The 20,417-nt window shown below is 44.2% G+C and overlaps 1 protein-coding gene across 3 annotated transcripts in view; it reads left to right on the top strand.

The window, feature by feature from the left end:
- The window catches only part of LOC118369393 (adhesion G protein-coupled receptor A3-like), a 262,103-nt gene that overhangs the window by 78,681 nt on the left and 163,005 nt on the right, over positions 1 to 20,417 (top strand). For all 3 annotated transcript variants that reach the window (XR_008095029.1, XR_008095030.1, XM_052498400.1), the window contains exon 7: positions 10,554 to 10,767. Coding sequence is in view for 1 of the 3 variants with exons in the window: in XM_052498400.1 (XP_052354360.1) it covers positions 10,554 to 10,767 (214 nt within the window). In the remaining 2 variants the exon portion in view is untranslated. The remainder of the gene's footprint in view (positions 1 to 10,553; positions 10,768 to 20,417) is intronic.

Raw genomic sequence — 20,417 nt, 5'->3', positions numbered from 1 at the left:
TGCTCCAGAGTGCTCAGGACCTCAGACTGGTGCGAAGGTTCACCTTCCAACAGGACAACGACCCTAAGCACACAGCCAAGACAATGCAGGAGTGGCTTTGGGACAAGTCCCTGAATGTCCTTGAGTGGCCAAGCCAGAACCCGGACTTGAACCCGATCGATCAAACACCTCTAGAGACCTGAAAATAGATGTGCAGTGACTCTCTCCTCCAACCTGACAGAGCTTGACAGGATCTGCAGAGAAGAATGGGAGAACCTCCCCAAATACTGGTCTGCCAAGCTTGTAGCGTCCTTCCCAAGAAGACTCAAGGCTGTAATCGCTGCCAAAGTACTGAGTAAAGGGTCTGAATACTTATGTAAATGTGATATGAGTTTTATTTATTTATAAATTAACAAACATTTCTAAAAACCTGTTTTTGCTTTGTCATTATGGGGTATTGTGTGTAGATTGATGAGGAAAAATAATAATGTAATACATTTCTGATTAAGGCTGTAACGTAACAAAATGTGGAAAAAGTCAAGGCGTCTGAATACTTTAGCGTGTAGCCCAAACCGTTCAGACGCTACAGACAGAGTTGGTACTAGGGGTGTGAACGTGTAAATGACATTTGGATCGTTATTGTTCCATAAAAAATCTCTGGCAAACATTTTTTAACAAAATGTCAATCACAGTGCGGCACAAAACATACAAATACCTTTTGCAACAATGCTGTAAAGTTAGTAGTAGGAAATATTCATCTTTCAAATGATTTGCCACAGATAGACTTTATAGTGCTCCGCAAATCAGCGTTGTTAACGGTTGGAAAAATGGCAGAGTGTGAGACAGGGAAGCGACAGCAGCAAAGTCCTGTTTGGCAATACTTGAGAAGGTGGTGAAATGAATGCAATCTTTGCCAGGTGGAATTGAGCTACAGGGGCAGTACAGGTGCAATGCTTAACCATCTGAAAGGAAGTCACCCCCAACCCGTTGCTGGCGGCAGTGCGATAAGGGACAGAGTGAAAAAAAATCACAGCACTGATTACAGTTGATATGCATCCATTGTCAATGGTAGAGGATGTCGGCTTCACTGCCTTGATGGCATATCTATCTAGAAGCACACGACAAGATGCCAAAAACTGTGACGGCCTGGATGGAGAAAATGTACAATGATTGCTCTGCAAGTACAGAGTGCGAGCTCTCGAACACCATACGTGGCATTAACAACAGATTTTTGGACATCTATGAACATGCTGTCATACATCACTGCAACGAGCAATCACATTGATAAGAAGCGGGACATGAAGTCCCATGTACTGACAATTGGGAACATAGAGGAGAGGGACACAGCAGAGAACATAAAATGGCACTAACTACCACTGTTGGGGACAGTAGTAAGGTGAGTGCCTTCTGGTAAGTAGCCAGGACTGCGGTAGATCGAACTGCATTGCCCCGTAGCTGTCATACGCAGGATCATATCTGAATTGTGACTTCTCATTTCATGAACATTTTCTTATCGTTTAAATGTTTAAACGATGAAAAAAAAGGCAGTTTAAACGTTAAAAACATGTACACATTTGTCACAATTACACATTCATTATCGACTTCTGATTAGTCCCGTGACACTTGTGGGGGTCGTAGAGCCAAACCGTTCGGAACCGTCTCCTGGTCTGACACACACAGCTGTAGCTCTGCCACCTTCCACCACAGTGGATTGAGACGCAGCCCTTGCAAAAAAAACATCTCTAGCTTCAACAGACAAATTTCTACTGGGATTTTTGTGCTATGCTAATTAGATTTCATCATGGGTGAGGACATCGACTCTAGGGGGTTGTGTTAACTGCAGCCCAGGGATCCTCGCACCATCACACACACTTACTCACACATGCGCGCGCGCACACGCTCGCACACACACTAGCGCACAAACACACACACGGATAGGGCATTGCCCTGGCTTTTCCTCGTGCCATTACACACACACAATGGCTCAACACCCTTACTTCATCAGCACGCACATACTGTACACACCGGGAAAACACACACACAATCTCACCCTGGCAGCGCCTGATAGGCACAGGCCATCTGCCACTCGGATCCTTTGGCACTTAGTGTTGATTCAACAGTATGAGCATAATAGCAGGTCCATCACTTTTTTTTTGCTGTGGTACCATTTAGCCAGCTGCAGTCAGCTACAGGGTATGCGGTAGCTCCAGTTCTGCACCTCTTCATGTGCAACTACCAAATACATGGCTCTGTAAATGATCGACAAATGAAATGACACGATAAAAGACATGTAGATTGAGGGCCTCCAGAGTGGTACAGCGGTCTGAGGCACTACATTGCAGTGCTAGCAGAGTTACTACAGATCCGGGTTCGATACCGGGAGACCCATGAGGCGGAGCACAATTGGCCCAGCGTCATCCGGGCTAGTGGAGGTTTTGGCCGGCAGACATGTCCTTGACTCCGGTGGCGGGCCGGGAGCATGCACACTGACACAGTCGCCAGGTGTATGGTGTTTCCTAAGACACGTTGGTGCGGCTGGCTTCCGAGTAAGCGAGCAGTGTGTCAAGAAGCAGTGGGTCGTGTTTTGGAGGACGCATGGCTCTCGACCTTCGCCTCTCCCGAATACGTACGGGAGTTGCAGCGATAGGACAAGATTGTAACTACCAATTGGATGTCACCAATTTGGAGGGTAAAAAAGTACAGTATGTGGTTGTTTTTTATAAACACATGTAGATTATCAACAGATGAGTTGCTGTTAGTCCAGGAGATGAGGATGTTAATGGTGTACTTTAGTACAGCATCACATACAGTGGCTTGCGAAAGTATTCACCCCCCTTGGCATTTTTCCACATTTGTAACCTTACAAACTGAAATTCAAATTGAGTTTGGGGGGTTTGTATCATTTTATTTACACAGCATGCCTACCACTTTGAAGATGCAAAATATTTTTTGATTGTGAAACGAACAAGAAATAAAACAAAGAACAGAACACTTGAATATTTATTTTATTTTACGAGGCAAGTCAGTTAAGAACAAATTCTTATTTTCAATGACGGCCTAGGAACAGTGGGTTAACTGCCTGTTCAGGGGCAGAACGACAGATTTGTACCTTGTCAGCTCAGGGGTTTGAACTTGCAACCTTCCGGTTACTAGTCCAACTCTCCAACCACTAGGCTACCCTGCCGCCCCAATATACATAACTATTCACCCCCCAAAGTCAATACTTTGTAGAACCACCTTTTGCAGCAATTACAGCTGCAAGTCTCATGGGGTATGTCTCTATAAGCTTGGCACATCTAGCCACTGGGATTTTTGCCCATTCTTCAAGGCAAAACTACTCCAGCTCCTTCAAGTTGTATGAGTTCTGCTGATGTACAGCAATTTTAAGTCATACAACAGATTCTCAATTGGATTGAGGTCTGTGCTTTGACTAGGCCATTCCAATTACATTTAAATGTTTCCCCTTAAACCACTCAAGTGTTGCTTTAGCAGTATGCTTAGGGCCAAGGTGAACCTCCGTCCCAGTCTGAAATCTCTGGAAGACTGAAACAGGTTTCCCTCAAGAATTTCCCTGTATTTAGCTCCATCCATCATTCCTTCAATTCTGACCAGTTTCCCAGTCCCTGCTGATGAAACACATCCCCACACTATGATGCTGCCACCACCATGGTATTCTCAGGGTGATGAGAGGTGTTGGGATTGCGCAGACAGCGTTTTCCTTGATGGCCAAACTGCTCAATTTTAGTCTCATCTGACCAGAGTACCTTCTTCCATATGTTTGCAGTCTCCCACATGTCTTTTGGTGAACACCAAAAGTTTGCTTAATTGTTTCTTAAGCAATGGCTTTTTTCTGGCCACTTTTCCGTAAAGATCAGCTCTGTGGTGCGTATGGCTTAAAGTGGTCCTCTAGACAGATACTCCAATCTCCGCTGTGGAGCTTTGCAGCTCCTTCAGGGTTCTATTTGGTCTCTTTGTTGCCTCTCTGATTCATGCCCTCCTTGCCTTGTCTGTGAGTTTTGGTGGGCAGCTCTCTCTTGGCAGGTTTGTTGTGGTGCCATATTCTTTATATTTTTTAATAATGGATTTAATGGTGCTCTGTGGGATGTTCAAAGTTTCAGATACTTTTTTATAACCCAAAACTGATCTGTACTTCTCCACAACTTTGTCCCTAACCTGTTTGGAGAACACCGTCTTCATGGTGCCGCTTGCTTGGTGGTGCCCATTGCTAAGTGGTGTTGCAGACTCTGGGGCCTTTCAGAACAGGTGTATATGTCCTGAGATCATGTGACAAATCATGTGACACTTAGATTGCACACAGGTGGACTTTATTTAACTAATTATATGACTTCTGAAGGTAATTTGTTTCACCAGATCTTATTTAGGGTCTTCATAGCACGCACCACTTTTCAGTTTTTTACACTTCACCAATTTGAACTATTTTGTGTATGTCCGTTACATAAAATCCAAATAAAAATCCATTTAAATTACAGGTTGTAATGCAACAAAATAGGAAAAACGCCAAGGGGGATGAATACTTTTGCAAGGCACTGTATGTCTTATATTTGCTATTTATATGCATTATGTAATTTCACCATGTGTGTATACATCAAATCAAGGTCAGGCCTCGCTAAATCAACCTTAATCGTTTCTCAGATCATACATTAAAATATACATTTATTGGCTCTGTTATTGGCTTAGTTTAACCATGGATTGGAGGGATGGATTGGAGCCGTGCCTTCGCATTCTCACTATCTCTCAGTAAGGGTTGAGTAGGTTATTTTCTAAATGTAGTCTGTTACAGTTACTAGTTACCTGTCCAAAATTGTAATCAGCAACATAACTTTTGGATTTTTATTTATTTATTTGATTTATTTCACCTTTATTTAACCAGGTAGGCAAGTTGAGAACACGTTCTCATTTGCAACTGCGACCTGGCCAAGATAAAGCGTAGCACACACAACAACACATAGTTACACATGGAATAAACAAAACATACAGTCAATAATGCAGTAGAGCAAATGAAAACAAAAAGTCTATTTACAGTGAGTATAAATTAGGTAAGTTAAGGAAATAAATAGGCCATGGTGGCGAAGTAATTACAATATAGCAATTAAACACTGGAATGGTAAATCGGCAGAAGATTAATGTGCAGGTAGAGATACTGGGGTGCAAAGGAGCAAAATAAATAAATACCAATATGGGGATGAGGTAGGTAGATAGATGGGCTGTTTACATATAGGCTAAGTACTGGTGCAGTGATCTGTAAACTGCTCTGACAGCTGGTGCTTAAAGCTAGTGAGGGAGATGTGAGTCTCCAGTTTCAGAGATTTTTGCAATTCGTTTCAGTCATGGGCAGCAGAGAACTGGAAGGAGAAATGACCAAAGGAGGAATTGGCTTTGGGGGTGACCAGTGACCAGTGAGATATACCTGTTATGAGTGGGTGCTGCTATGGTGACCAATCAGCTGAGATAAGGCGGGGCTTTACCTAGCAGAGACTTGTAGATAACCTGTAGCTAGTGGGTTTGGCGACGAGTATGAAGCGAGCGCCAACCAACGAGAGCGTACAGGTCGCAATGGTGGGTAGTGTATGGGGCTTTGGTGACAAAACGGATGGCACAGTGATAGACTGCATCCAGTTTGTTGAGTGTTGGAGGCTATTTTATAGATGACATCACCGAAGTCGAGGATCGGTAGGATGGTCAGTTTTACGAGGGTATGTTTGGCAACATGAGTGAAGGATGCTTTGTTGCGATATAGGAAGCCGATTCTAGATTTAATTTTGGATTGGAGTTGCTTAATGTGAGTCTGGAAGGAGAGTTTACAGTCTAACCAGACACCCAGGTATTTGTAGTTGTCCACGTCTTCTAAGTCAGAGCCGTCCAGAGTAGTGATGCTGGACGGGCGAGCAGGTGAGGGCAGTGATCGATTGAAAAGCATGCATTTAGTTTTACTTGCGTTTAAGAGCAGTTGGAGGCCACGGAAGGAGAGTTGTATGGCATTGAAGCTCGTCTGGCGGTTAGTTAACACAGTGTCCAAGGAGGGGCCAGAAGTATACAGAATGGTGTTGTCTGCATAGAGGTGGATCAGAGAATCACCAGCAGCAAGAGCAACATCATTGATGTATACAGAAAAGAGAGTCGGCCCGAGAATTGAACCCTGTGGCACCCCCATAGAGACTGTCAGAGGTCCAGACAACAGGCCCTCTGTTTTGACACACTGAACTCTATCAGAGAAGTAGTTGGTAAACCAGGCGAGGCAATCATTTGAGAAACCAAGGCTGTCGCGTCTGCCAATAAGAATTGTGTGATTGACAGAGTCGAAAGCCTTGGCCAGGTCGATGAATACGGCTGCACAGTGATGTCTCTTATCGATGGCGGTTATGATGTCGTTTAGAACCTTGAGCGTGGCTGAGGTGCACCCATGACCAGCTCTGAAACCAGATTGCATAGCTGAGAAGGTATGGTGGGATTCGAAATGGTCAGTAATCTGTTTGTTAACTTGGCTTTCGAAGACCTTAGAAAGACAGGGTAGGATGGATATAGGGCTATAACAGTTTGGGTCTAGAGTGTCACCCCCTTTGAAGAGGGGGATGACCGTGGCAGCTTTCCAATCTTTGGGAATCTCAGACGATACGAAAGAGATTGAACAGGCTATTAATAGGGGTTGCAACAATTTCGGCAGATCATTTTAGAAAGAGAGGGTCCAGATTGTCTAGCCCGGCTGATTTGTAGGGGTCCAGATTTTGCAGCTCTTTCAGAACATCGGCTATCTGGATTTGGGTAAAGGAGAAATGGTGGGGGCTTTGGCGGGTTGCTGTGGAGGGTGCCAGGCAGTTGACCGGGGTAGGGGTAGCCATGTGGAAAGCATGGCCAGCCGTAGAGAAATGCCTATTGAAATTCTCAATTATAGTGGATTTATCGGTGGTGACAGTGTTTCCTAGCCTCAGAGCAGTGGGCAGCTAGGAGGAGGTGCTCTTATTCTCCATGGACTTTACAGTGTCCCAGAACTCTTTTGGGTTAGCACTACAGGATGCAAATGTATTGCCTTAGCTTGCCTTAGCTTTTCTAACTGCCTGTGTATATTTGTTCCTAACTTCCCTGAAAAGTTGCATATGACGGAGGCTATTCAATGCTAATGCAGAACACCACGGTCAGACAGGTCTGGCGTGAACCAAGGACTATATCTATTCCTAGTTCTACATTTTATGAGAGGGGGATGCTTATTTAAGATGGTGAGGAAGGCACTTTTAAAGAATAGCCAGGCATCATCTACTGACGGGATGAGGTCAATGTTATTCCAGGATACCCCGGCCAGGTCGATTAGAAAGGCCTGCTCGCAGAAGTGTTTCAGGGAGCGTTTGACAGTGATGAGGGGTGGTCGTTTGGTCGCAGACCCATTACGGATGCAGGCAATGAGGCAGTGATCGCTGACATCTTGATTGAAAACAGCAGAGGTGTATTTGGAGGGCGAATTAGTTAGGATGACATCTATGAGGGTGCCCGTATTTATGGATTTGGGGTTGTACCTGGTACGTTCATAGATAATTTGTGTGAGATTGAGGGCATCAAGCTTAGTTTGTAGAATGGCCGGGGTGTTAAACATGTCCCAGTTTAGGTCACCTAGTAGCACGAGCTCAGAAGATAGATGGGGGGGCAATCAGTTCACATATAGTATCGAGGGCACAGCTGGGGGCAGAGGGAGGTCTATAGCAAGCGGCAACAGTGAGAGACTTTTTTCTGGAAAGGTGAATTTTTAGAAGTAGAAGCTCAAATTGTTTGGGTACAGACTTAGCCTGCAGAGCTCTGTATTACTTTCTATCTTTGCAGTAGATTGCAACACTGCCCCCTTTGGCAGTCCTATCTTGGCGGAAAACATTCTAGTTAGCAATGGAGATTTCAGGGTTTTTGGTGGTTTTCCTAAGCCAGGATTCAGACACGGCTAAGACATCTGGGTTGGCAGTGTGCTAAAGCAGTGAGTAAAACAAACTTAGGAAGTAGGCTTCTAATGTTAACATACATGAAACTAAGGCTTTTACGTTTACAGAAGTCAACAAATGAGAGCACCTGGGGGGTGGGAGTGGAGCTAGGCACTGCAGGACCTGGATTAACCTCCACATCACCAGAGGAACAGAGGAGAAGTAGGATAAGGGTACGGCTAAAGACTATAAGAACTGGCCGTCTAGCATGTTCAGAACAGAGAGTAAAAGGAGCAGGTTTCTGGGCACAATAGCATAGATTCAAGGCATAGTGTACAGACAAAGGTATGGTAGGATGTGGGTACATTGGAGGTAAACCTAGGCATTGAGTAATGAAGAGAGAGATATAGTCTCTAGAGATGTTTAAACCAGGTGATGTCATCGCATATGTAGGAGGTGGAACAACACGGTTGGTTGAGGCATATTGAGCAGGGCTAGAGGCTCTACAGTGAAATAAGACAGTAATCACTAACCAGGACAGTAATGGATAAGGCATATTGATATTAGAGAGAGGCATGCGTAGCCAAGTGAACTTATGGGTCCAGTGAGTGGTTGGGCTGGCTGGGGACACAGCGATTCAGACAGTTAGCAGGCTAACAAGCTAACAGTTAGTAGGCCGGAGCTAAACAAGCTAGCAGCTAGTAGACCAGTGCAAGCTAGCAGTTAGCAGACCGGGTTAGCAAGCAAGCAGTTAGCAAGGGCTAGCAGTTAGCAGACTGGGCAGGCAAGCTAGCAGTTAGCAGACCGGGTTAGCAAGCAAGCAGTTAGCAAGGGCTAGCAGTTAGCAGACTGGGCAGGCAAGCTAGCAGTTATCAGACCAGGGCCCGGCAGTTTAGCAGTTAGCAGACCGGGTTAGCAAGCAAACAGATAGCAGGGGCTAGAAAGTTAGCCTTTGGGGGGGGGACGTCGCGGTGGGGTTAAGTCTGTTTTTGCCTCTTCGTGCGCTGACGTGGATAGACCAGTCATGGAATTAGTAGGGTTCAAAGTAGCTCTAGGTAGCTAGCAGGCCGATATTGTAGCGGCCTAGCTTCAAGCTAAATTGGTGCTTGCTCTGAGATGGAAACGCTAGCCAGGAGTAGTCATCCGGGATTGCGGTTAGCTAGTTGTGAAGATCCAGATGAAAATGTTCAGTTTGCGTTAGGAAACCGGGGATAAAAATAACAGGTCCGTTATGCTCTGGTTAGAGTCACGTTGTTCGAACTGACGAGAGCTTTCCGAGCTGAAGGTTAGCTGATGACCGCTGGCAATGGTTTGCTGACTGATATCTGGTAGTTAGCTGGCTAGCTTCAGTTGAGGGATTCCAGATCCAAAGTAAATAGAAATACTTTAGGAAAACAACGCAGATCCACGCCACATTGGGTGAGGCGGTTTGCAGGAGAGTATTTAGATGATGAGGTTTAGCAAAATATTTTAAAGGATATGCGACGAAAAATATGTAAAACGATATATACAAGGGACACGACAGGACAAAGACGTCTGACTGCTGCGCCATATTGGATTACACAAACTCAGTATCGTAATCTTATTTCTTTCCCCTTAAGAGGCATTGGAAGAAGACAGAACGGACCCACATTTAGTGTTTCATCATAGTGGTTTCTGACTTGTGGTCAAACTTGCTCAGGTAGAACAAACTGACAAATTGGAATATCACTGAGAAAACAGAAAGGTATCATAATGTATTTTTTTCGCCAACATGGATTCAAAAGTAAACATCTAGTTTGTCTAAAGTATCTGTAACCTTATTACAATGCGTTTCCTTGTAACATAACTGATTACAGTTTTAAAAATGTAATCTGATTGCATGTAACTGATTTACATGTAATCACTTACTCCCCAACCCTGATCTCTGTCAGATTTGTTGCATAGCATTTTGAATGTAGATGTAATGTAGCCGGAGATGTAGGCGTTTGAACTGAATGTATCAGCAGCCGGACATGGGAGAGGTTTACAATTCATGTACTGAATGGCCTTTCACACTGTACTGCTATCACTCTCCATTGATCTGAATGGAACTGAAGGTAGAGCGTTGCTTAGCTGGCTCCTTGGAGCATGTCCAAGGAAGTGTCTTTATGTGTCCAATCGAACATGTTCCCTGTCTTCAGTGGAATTCTCAACGTACCACAGCGAGCCAGTACACTGCAATGATCTCAGATCAGTATGTAAAAGTGTGTCCGTGCATGCAGCGCCAGGCAGTGCTAGCATTTTCTAAGCTTTTCCTTAAACTTTTGAACCCTTGACCTGCGTTTTTATATAGCCAACATCCACAAAAATCATAATTATTATGCTAGTGACTGATTTGAATGACTGTAAATCCTCTATATTCCCCACAGCTTTTGTTAATCCTCCTGATTGATAATGTGTGTTTTTGTGTAAGTGTATTTGTGCATATTGTATGTTTATATTTGTGCGTTCACATTTGCAATACCGTATTACTGACATGATTTCAGTCATGGAGAATCATTCATTTTGATTCCCCTCCTCCCCTCCCATTCCAATACCGCACCAGTCTCTCCTTCTCTCTGGATGAATGAGTTCTACCCTTCCCGTCCTCCACTCTTCTCCCTGACCCTCTCCCTGGTGTCTTCCTCTCCTCTCCAGATGAGCCTCTGGAGCTGCCCCTGTTTCAGCTAATCCCGTCCCAGAGACAGGTGGTGTTCCGTGGGGACCGGCTGCCGCTGCAGTGCACTGTGTCCTACCTGGACCCTTCGGTCACGCTGCTCTGGCACCACAATGGCGACGTCGTCCACAGCAACCAGGACAGGGGCGTCTACGTAGAGGATACCCTGGTCCATGACTGCTGCCTGCTCACCGGGTAGGGGGAATCGGGGACGTGAGTGGAGAGCTAATCTCTCTCGCTCGCTGTGGCACAGACACACTCATGCGTTACATTTGTGCAATGCAGCACTCACTCACACACACATGCGGTACAGTTTTGCAGTACACGACCACACACTCACAACACTGCATCTCGCTAACCATGCTCACAAGCACTAACAGACAATCGCACGCATCAGAAACACACTCTTCCCCTTCTCTCCCTTATTGTCGCCGAGATTTACCTTGTGTAATCGTCCGCCCTTAATAGGGATCTGAAAGGACAGGGACAGAATTGGGTTGACCGCGTGCCACTGCCTCTGAAAGCTAATCTGTGCCTCTCTCAGGACGTTTGCCGAGCGTTCCGGGAACGTTGCCGGAGTGCTTGGCGATCACAAGCTAACAGGAACAGTTGCTGACTCTTAATTACAGTGATAATGGGAGCAGCAATGCTGGTTTTCTCACATTTCAGGGCCTGTTGTCGCGTTTCCTCTTCCTGTCTTTGTTTTCTCTCCCATGCTGTTGTTACTGTTAGCTTGGCGGCAGACCTGGTTTCAAATACTATTTAATATCATTTAAAATACTTTATCTGTGCTCAACTAAGCTTGCCTGGCTTATTGGACCAATCAAATCTTCCCAAACCTGTAAAACCCACCCATCTGGTCCTCTAAGCAAGCTAAAGCAAACACTCAAAATATTGGAAAGATTTAAAATAGTATTTGAACCCAGGTCTGCTTGGCGGTAAGCAGGCTCATATGGAGGAGCACATTGCCATTGATTAGTTTAACTGCTGCTTCGCTCTGAGCCGGGGGCTCTAACATAAATTTGGATGGTGCTGACAGAAATATGTTTCCCTGTGTCAACAGGGCCAGAATGCTTGTTGTCACGGTTTACATAGCACAAGGAATTCCATCTCTTTTCCCAGATCTGGAAAAGATACCAACCCAGAATATTGTAGCTCCCACTACTCACGATTTGACCAACATTGCCACTTGTAATTTATGATGTTGAAGTTTACTATTATGTTCTATTCTCTATAGCTTTGTGGCTGAGTTGATTATCTCAAAGTATGAGGATGAGTGAAAATATATGTTGCATGACCATTTATCTATTGCGCTTGGCTAACCGTATTCAGTGTTACTCTTCCTAATTTGAATTTGTATTGATAGATTGTTCTGTAGCGGTCTGACAAAATGGAATGACTTAGCATTGCCTCTCCAATGAGGTCTGTAGTTCACACCTGGCTGCTCATCACGAACTGGCGAATGGCTGTGGAACACTCATAGCTAATGGCAACTAACAGCTGTAGTGAATTGTGTCCATCAAGCTGCTCTGGTGAATGTATCACATGTGTATGTGAAGGGATTGGCGAGTGATTAACACATGCCTGTGTTCTCTACAGCATACACAGCAGAGCAGAGTGGCCTTATATAGAGCCCAGTGTCCATTGTTAGGTGGTGTTCTGTTTTAATGGGCCTGTCATGCCAAATAGTGTCCTCTTGACAAAAAGTGTCCCCCCACTTGGTCACAATGGGACTCGGGAAACAATGGATTTCACATGACTGGGCGAGGCCAATCAGAATGGGTTTTTCCCCCCCAAAAGGGCTTTATTACAGACATAAATACTCCTAAGCACTCTTGAGAGTCTCACCTTTCTATAGAGGGAAAGGTGTAGCCCAAACTGTTCTGACGCTACAAGCAGAAGTTGGCAGATCGGCGGTACTAACCTCAGATGAGTCCTGTGACGCTCCTGGGGGGTGTAGAGCAAAATGGAGAACACCATCATGTTTGTCAGAGTCTCATATTTCCATATATTGGTCATACTAGTTTGTAGGCCATTTTCGGGATGGCTTATAGTCTGGCAAACACCGCTGTAGCTAGGCCACCTTCCACCACAGATTTCTCTTGCTTAAACAGACTTTGATGGGGCTTTTTTTATGATGCTAATTACAGTTATATGGGGCACGGTCATCGACTCTAGGGATTTTTAAACACGTTTTGTTTAGATAATAAGATGAAAACATGACTTTGAACTACTTTTGGGTACCTTGTTAACATTTTAACAACATGAAATGTCATGTCTTAAACGGTTTTGGGAAAATGGCGAAGAAAATATGTAAACTGGACATGAACTTACCTTTCAGATTGCAACGTGAGCTGCTATGCAGCTAGTATCACTTCATTCATGTGCAAATCAGTTCAATTCATACACTGGCTCGTCTGGCTTGTTTTGAGCTCACCTCCCCTTGTCATGTCTTACTAAAGTAGGCTTTCATTAGTCCTATTATGCTACTTTGTTCCTATCTCTCTTCCTCCACCGCGTGGCATATAGGCATAGCTCAGTAATTCAGCAGGACACTTGTAGTTGAATATAATGCAGGACACAACAGACAGTTGAATCATTTTGAACCTACCTGTCAATATTTAACATTGAAATATGAAAATGTTGCTCTTTTTGTGGAACAGTTGTGTAATGAAATTGTTCCAATGGTGGAACAAACTCCCTCACGACGCCAGGACAGCGGAGTCAATCACCACCTTCCGGAGACACCTGAAACCCCACCTCTTTAAGGAATACCTAGGATAGGATAAAGTAATCCTTCTCCCCCCTTAAAAGATTTAGATGCACTATTGTAAAGTGGCTGTTCCACTGGATGTCATAAGGTGAATGCACCAATTTGTAAGTCGCTCTGGATAAGAGCGTCTGCTAAATGACTTAAATGTAAATGTAAATGTAATGAAGGGATTGATTTAATTTAATATACCCACATGGGTATGGGCTAAAGTCAACACGTAAAAAAATAAAGAGCAATTTAGTTGACAAAACAGAAGTATGACTGACAAGTAAAGTGCATCATACGAGAGGAGGATCCTCAAAAAGATTTGGCAGAAGTAGTGTATGGCTGTTCTTTTTCATCTCTCAGTTCTGGTGTGTGGGACGGAGAGGAGGTGGATTCTACGGGTGGTTCTGCACGTCACTTTACCTCCACAGGCAGCCAGTCTTGGAAGGGGGCTTTCCAGGCACAGCTGCTCTCTTCGCTGTTGGAGTGTTTGCAGTGCTAGTGTATGTAGCGCATCTGTGTATCTCACTGTGCCTAGGATGATATGGCAAGTGCAGTTTCTTAACAGATTTGATTAAACATGTGTTCAACATGACAATAACAGTAGCTGTAGACAGCTGTAGATAATGTCATGAAAAGTGGGATCTTGGAGAGTGGTTGGTCATGGATCCACGTCTAGGGAAGGGATACGGTAGGCAGAATGGCAGAGCCCCTGGATCCTGGCGAACAAGAGCAGAGTGAAAAGGAAAGGGGAGCAGACAGATGAGTAGGACACAGAAAGAAAAACACACAGGTTATATATAGATCAGGGGTTCGTTGAGCAGAACACAACATTTTGTAATGGTTAGACGTCAATGAACAAACATGCCTCTCCGACATGCACAGTGCCTTCGGAAAGTATTCCAACCCCTTGACTTTTCCCACATTTTGTTACATTTACAGCCTTGTTCTAAAATTGAATAAATATACTTTTTTTCTAAGCAATCTACACACAATACCCCATAATGACAAAGCAACAAACAAAAAATGTTTGCATTTCAAACAGAAATACCTTATTTACATAAGTATTCAGACCCTTTGCTATGAGACTCGAAATAGAGCTCAGGTGCATCCTGTTTCCATTGATCATCCTCGAGATGTTTCTACAACTTGATTTGAGTCCACCAGTGGTAAATCTAATTGATTGGACAAAATTTGGAAAGGCACACATCTGTCTATATAAGGTCCCACAGTTAACAGTGCATGTCAGAGCAAAAACAAAGCCATGAGGCCCATAGAGCTCGGAGACAGGATTGTGTCGAGGCAGGGATCTGGGGAAGTGTACCAAAACATTTCTGTAGCATTGAAGGTCCCCAAGAACACAGTGGCCTTCATCATTCTTGAATGGAAGAAGTTTGGAACCACCAGATTTGGAACCACCTAAAGCTGGCCGTCCAGCCAAGCTGAGCAATCGGGGGAGAAGGGCCTTGGTCAGGGAGGTGACCAAGAACCCGATAGTCACTCTGACAGAGCTCTAGAGTTCCTCTGTGAAGATGGGAGAACCTTCCAGAAGGACTACCATCTCTGCGGCACTCCACCAATCAGGCCTTTATGGTAGAGTGGTCAGACGGAAGCCACACCTCAGTAAAAGGCACATGACAGCCCGCTTGGAGTTTGCCAAAAGAACCTAAAGATTCTCAGACCATGGTCTGATGTAACCAAGATTTGCTTGAATGCCAAGCGTCACATCTGGAGGAAACCTGGCACCATCCCTACGGTGAAGCATGGTGGTGGCAGCATCATGTTGTGGGGATGTTTTTCAGCGGCAGGGACTGGGAGACTTGTCCGGATCGATACATTCACATATGCTGGGCTACAGCAGCTCCATCTTGCCCTCTAATAGGCAAGGTAGAATTGTCACCATATTGCTTATACCTTTCAAACCACATCAGGTCTACACAGAGCATAGGGTGTAAGGGCTAGGGTTTGATTTGGGATTCAGGGATAGGTTCTTTGTCTTTGTCTTTTCTTCGCTTCCTCACGTCCTTTCTTTTCACGTCCTTTTAAAAAAAAAGATTGGAGGAGAATGTCTGTGGATGCGAGGAAGAAAAACCACGTAATTACCGACTGCTGTCACACAACTGTCATGCTGCATGAGAAGGATGAAAAAGTCCTGTGCACGTGCACAGATGCTCACCATTATCTTTATGGGTGCTGACAAGTGCAGCCATTTCCTTTGCCCTCACTTTGCATTATCTCACACTGCTGCTTGTGTTCACATCATATCACCGAGTCTATGTTTAAGCATGTGCATTAAACACATGAATTAAACACATGAATTTACTCACTCATTTATCAGGAGGTGCCTGCATTACTCTTGATATTGCATGTTAAATTAAATTGAATCAGCATCAGCTCATTAGTAAATGTGTGGGACAAAAGAGAGAAGGGAAGCACTGCAGAGCAGAATGCAAAGTGCCATTAATATTAGGATGACATACTGTACATAGAAATACAATGGCATTATATTGACACCACTTAAAATATGAACTATAAAGGCATCACACTATAACATATTACTACATATAGTGTGTCTTCAGAAAGTATTCATACCACTTGACTTATTCCACATTTTGTTGTGTTACTGCCTAAATAAAAAAAGGACTTCATAGATTTGGTCTCCACCCATCTACACACAATACCCCATAATGGCAAATGTTTTTACAAATTGATTGAAAATTAAATACACAAATATCTAATTTACACAAGTATTCACACCCCTGAGTGAATACTTTGTAGAAGAACCTTTGGCAGCGATTATAGCTGTGAATTTATTAGGGTAAGTCTATAAGAGCTTTGCACACCTGAATTGTACAGTATTTGCCCATTATTCATTAGAAACAAGCTCTGTCAAGTTGATTGTTGATCATTGCTGGACAGCCATTTTCAAGTCTTGCCATAGATTTTTAAGTCAAACTTTAACCAGGGCACTCAGGAACATTCATTGTTGGTTAGCTACTCTCGTTAGGATTTGGGATTGTGTTATAAGTTATTGTTCTGCTGAAAGGTGAATTTGTCTGTTGGAAAGCAGACTGAACCATGTTTCCCTTTAACACTCGGATTTTGCCTGTGCTTATAGCTGTATTCCGTTTATTTTTATCCAAAGAAACCACCCTAGTCCTTGCCGATGACAAGCATACCCATAACATGATGCAGCCACCACCATGCTTGAAAATATATAGAGTGGTAGTTAGTGATGTGTTTTGTTGGATTTGCCCCAAACATAACTATTTGCCACATTTTTGCAGTATTACTAAAGTGCCTTGTTGCAAGCAGGAGGCATGTTTTGGAATATTTGTATTCTGTAAAGGCTTCCTTCTTTTTACCATCCTCAGTTTTCTCATATTTCAAAATCACCATTGGCTTCCTGGTGAAATCCCTGAGCAGTTTCATTCCTCTCCAGCAACTGAGCTAGGAAGTACGCCTGTGTCTTTGTAGTGACTGAGTGTATTGATACACCACCCAAAGTCTAATTAATAACGTCACTGTGCTCAAGGGATATTCAGCATCTTCACAAGGTCATTTGCTGTTGTTCTGGAACTTGGTCCTTCAGGTGTTTGGAAATTGCTCCCAAGGATGAACCAGACTTGTGGAGTTCTACAAAAAAAAATATTCTGAAGTCTTGGCTGATTTCTTTTGATTTTCCCATGATGTCAATCAAAGAGGCACTGAGTTTGAAGGTAGGCCTTGAAATACATCCACAGGTCACCTCCAATTGACTGAAATAATGTGAATTAGCCTATCATAAGCTTCTAAAGCCTTTACATAATTTTCTGGAATTTTCCAAGCTGTTTAAAGGCACAGTCAACTTAGTGTATGTAAACTTCTGACTCACTGGAATTGTGATACAGTGAATTAGAAGTGAAATAATCTGTCTGTAAACAATTGTTGGAATTAAAATTACTTGTCATGCACACAGTAGATGTCCTAACCAACTTGGCAAAACTATATTTTGTTAACAAGAAATATGTGTAGTGGTTGAAAACTAGTTTTAATGACTCCAAACCTAAGTGTATGTAAACATAAACTGTATGTGGGGTCCAGAGATGGGGTAGTCATTAAAACATTTTACCCACTATTTGTTAACACAGAATGAGTCTGTGCAACTTATTTTGTGATTTATTAAGAACATTTATACTCCTGAAATGATTTAGGCTTGCCCTAACAAAGAGGTTAAATACTTATTGATACAAAACATTTCAGGTTTGAATTTTTTATTATTTCCGAAATTGAAAAAAAAAACAAGATTCCAATTTGACACAGAATCTCAATTTAGTCAATTTTACATTCTGTCACGCTCATGATCAAAGACAGACCAAGGCGCAGCGTGTGTAGAGTTCCACATCTTTAAGTCGGTGAAACTTCAAAACAATAAACCAACAACGAAACGTGAAAGTAGGAGTGCACATGCACAAACACAAAACAATATCCCACAAACACATGGGGGGAAAATGGCTACCTAAATATGATCCCCAATTAAAGGCAACGATTACCAGCTGCCTCTAATTGGGAACCATACAAAACACCAACATAGAAATATTGAGCTAGAACACCCCCTAGTCACGCCCTGACCTACTATACCATATAGAACCAAGGGCTCTCTATGGTCAGGGCGTGGCATATTCAGGCTGGAAGATAAATATATATATTTTTTTTAAGTCAAGGGGCAGGAATCCTTTCTGAAGGCACTGAATAAAAGGGCTTAAACTAAATCACCACTATGCGGCAGTAGTAACACATTAATGACTAGGCCATTACGAATGACAATGGACAGAATATGACAAATTCCTATCGGAAAAAAGGACATCGGAAAAGATGGGACCTAATAAAATTTCCAAAGTAACATGCGTCATCTTAGGCTTGACCAACTAATAATTACTTACCCTCTTAACAGGCCTGAAAAGGCACACTAACTTGCTATAATACCCCAAATATTATGCGTATGGATACACAAATATAATACCCAGAGTGTAAGAGCCTCATTGAACACCACATCCGTACCCGGCCCAGGGAAACAGTACAAAAGAGGCCATAACGGATTCTGGAGTCCCGAAGGAAGGCCGTGAAACCAGAAGTGGAGGCTATGCTAAGGATGGGGGTCATTGAAGAGTCCCACAGTGCATGGTGCAGCCCCACCGTGTTCGTACCCAAACCGGACGGTAGCCTCCGCTTCTGTAATGATTTCCAGGGTGTGAACAACATAAGCTTATTTGACGCCTACCCCATCCCGAGGGTGGACGAGTTCATCGACCGATTGGGAAAGGCCCAGTACATCAGCACCCTTGACCTGACCAAAGGATATTGGCAGGTACCGTTGGCAGCCTCTTCCCGGGAGAAGACGGTGTTCTCGACACCAGACGGTTTGTATCAGTTCCAGGTGCTCCCGTTTGGTCTCCACGGAGCCCCACCCACATTCCAGTGACTGATGAACAGAGTGCATCGACCCCACCAGCAGTACGCAGCGGCCTATCTGGATGATATCATCATCCACAGCCAAGGTTGGAAAAAGCACCTGACTCGCCTCCAGGCGGTGCTGGACGCGCTCAGACAAGCCAGGTTGACCGCGAGGGGAAAGGGCCAGGGGAAAGTACACAAACAATCGGGGGGCGTACTGCAGGTCAGCCACCAGGGGGAGACTCGTCGAGGCCTGGTGACGGACGGAGTATAAATCACGAGGCGACGGCTGGACGTGCCAGGTCTTGACGGGCTCTCCGGCCAGGACTAATTGGGGCTGATTGGGAGCTGGTTAGTAATCAAGGGCTGATTGCTCACCAGCTGTGCAAGGCCCATAAAGCTGCCAGAAGGGCAGCACACACGGGAGATCAGGGGGAAGAAAGGACTCCCGTATAGTTGGGGATGGTTTCAGAGGTATGAGGAGGGAGTTCAGTTTTTGTGCCCGACAGGATACAGCAAGACCCGGAGCCCAGAAGATGGTATCCCGAAAAGAGGGACTCATGGGGAGACCTATCCTTTTCTTTTTTGATTTATTATTTAAATAAACATCCTTGAAACTGAGCTAATCATACTATTGACGTCTTGACCAAACCCCCTGGTCTGCCACAACAGACATACATTGGTATTCGATAGGTAATGATATTGCTACAATAACTTCACTGCAACCGGGTTTCCTATAATCTACTAATACAGGTTATGCATTTCCCTGGTACAGGCCAGAGCATGTCCTATACTTCTAGATATCGTCTGAAACCAGCCTCTCTTATGGTGGACCCAGGTACAATCTGTTCACTCACGATGACCAGAAGATTAATTCATGGAGTTCACTTTTTAGCTCAGGCCGTTATCCCCACCTGCTTCAAGATGTCTATTATCATCCCTGTGCCTGGGAAAGTAACTGAACTAAATCACTACTGACCCGAGTGCTTTGAGAGGCTAGTCAAAGACTTCATCACCTCCTCCCTCCCAGACACACTCGATCCTCTCCAATTCGCCTCCTGCCTCGACAGATCCACAGACGACGCAATTGCCATTGCACTGGGACTGAACTCCTCCCTATGCAACAGGGTCCCTGGTCTTCCTGACTCTCCCTTAACATCTGCAAAACAAAGGAACTGCTGATTGTGGAATTCAGGAGGAAACAGGCTAGGCACACCTCCATCTTCAACGAGGCCGCTGTGGAGATGGTCAAAACCGTAAAGCTTCTCGGCATACAAACCACATGGACACCGTGGTGAAGAAGGCACTAAGGTGACTCTTTAACCTCGGGAGGCTGAAGAAATTTGGCCCGTCCCAGAGGGCCCTCACAGTGTTATACAGGAGTACCATCGAGAGTGTACTGTCGGGATACATTACTGTTACAGATACAGGTATCCTGAGTGTGTATCCTGTGTGTGTATTTATTTTCTCTCCCTCTCCCCTCAAGAGGTGGCAATCATCATTCCCCAATCAGTCATCAATCTGAAGACACACCTCCTGTTTCCATTACCCAATCACATCCCCTTTCCCTTGGTTTAAAAACCCATTCAGTTTTTTCCCCAGGTCTCTCTCCCTCTCTCCTTGTATTCAGAGATCTCTCTTTTGTTTTTGCAAC

The sequence above is a fragment of the Oncorhynchus keta genome, chromosome 36 (genome assembly GCF_023373465.1).
Source record: "Oncorhynchus keta strain PuntledgeMale-10-30-2019 chromosome 36, Oket_V2, whole genome shotgun sequence".
Classification (NCBI taxonomy): Eukaryota; Metazoa; Chordata; class Actinopteri; order Salmoniformes; family Salmonidae; genus Oncorhynchus; species Oncorhynchus keta.
Note: the sequence above shows the minus strand (reverse complement) of the source record. Positions and strands in the feature narration are given on the sequence as shown.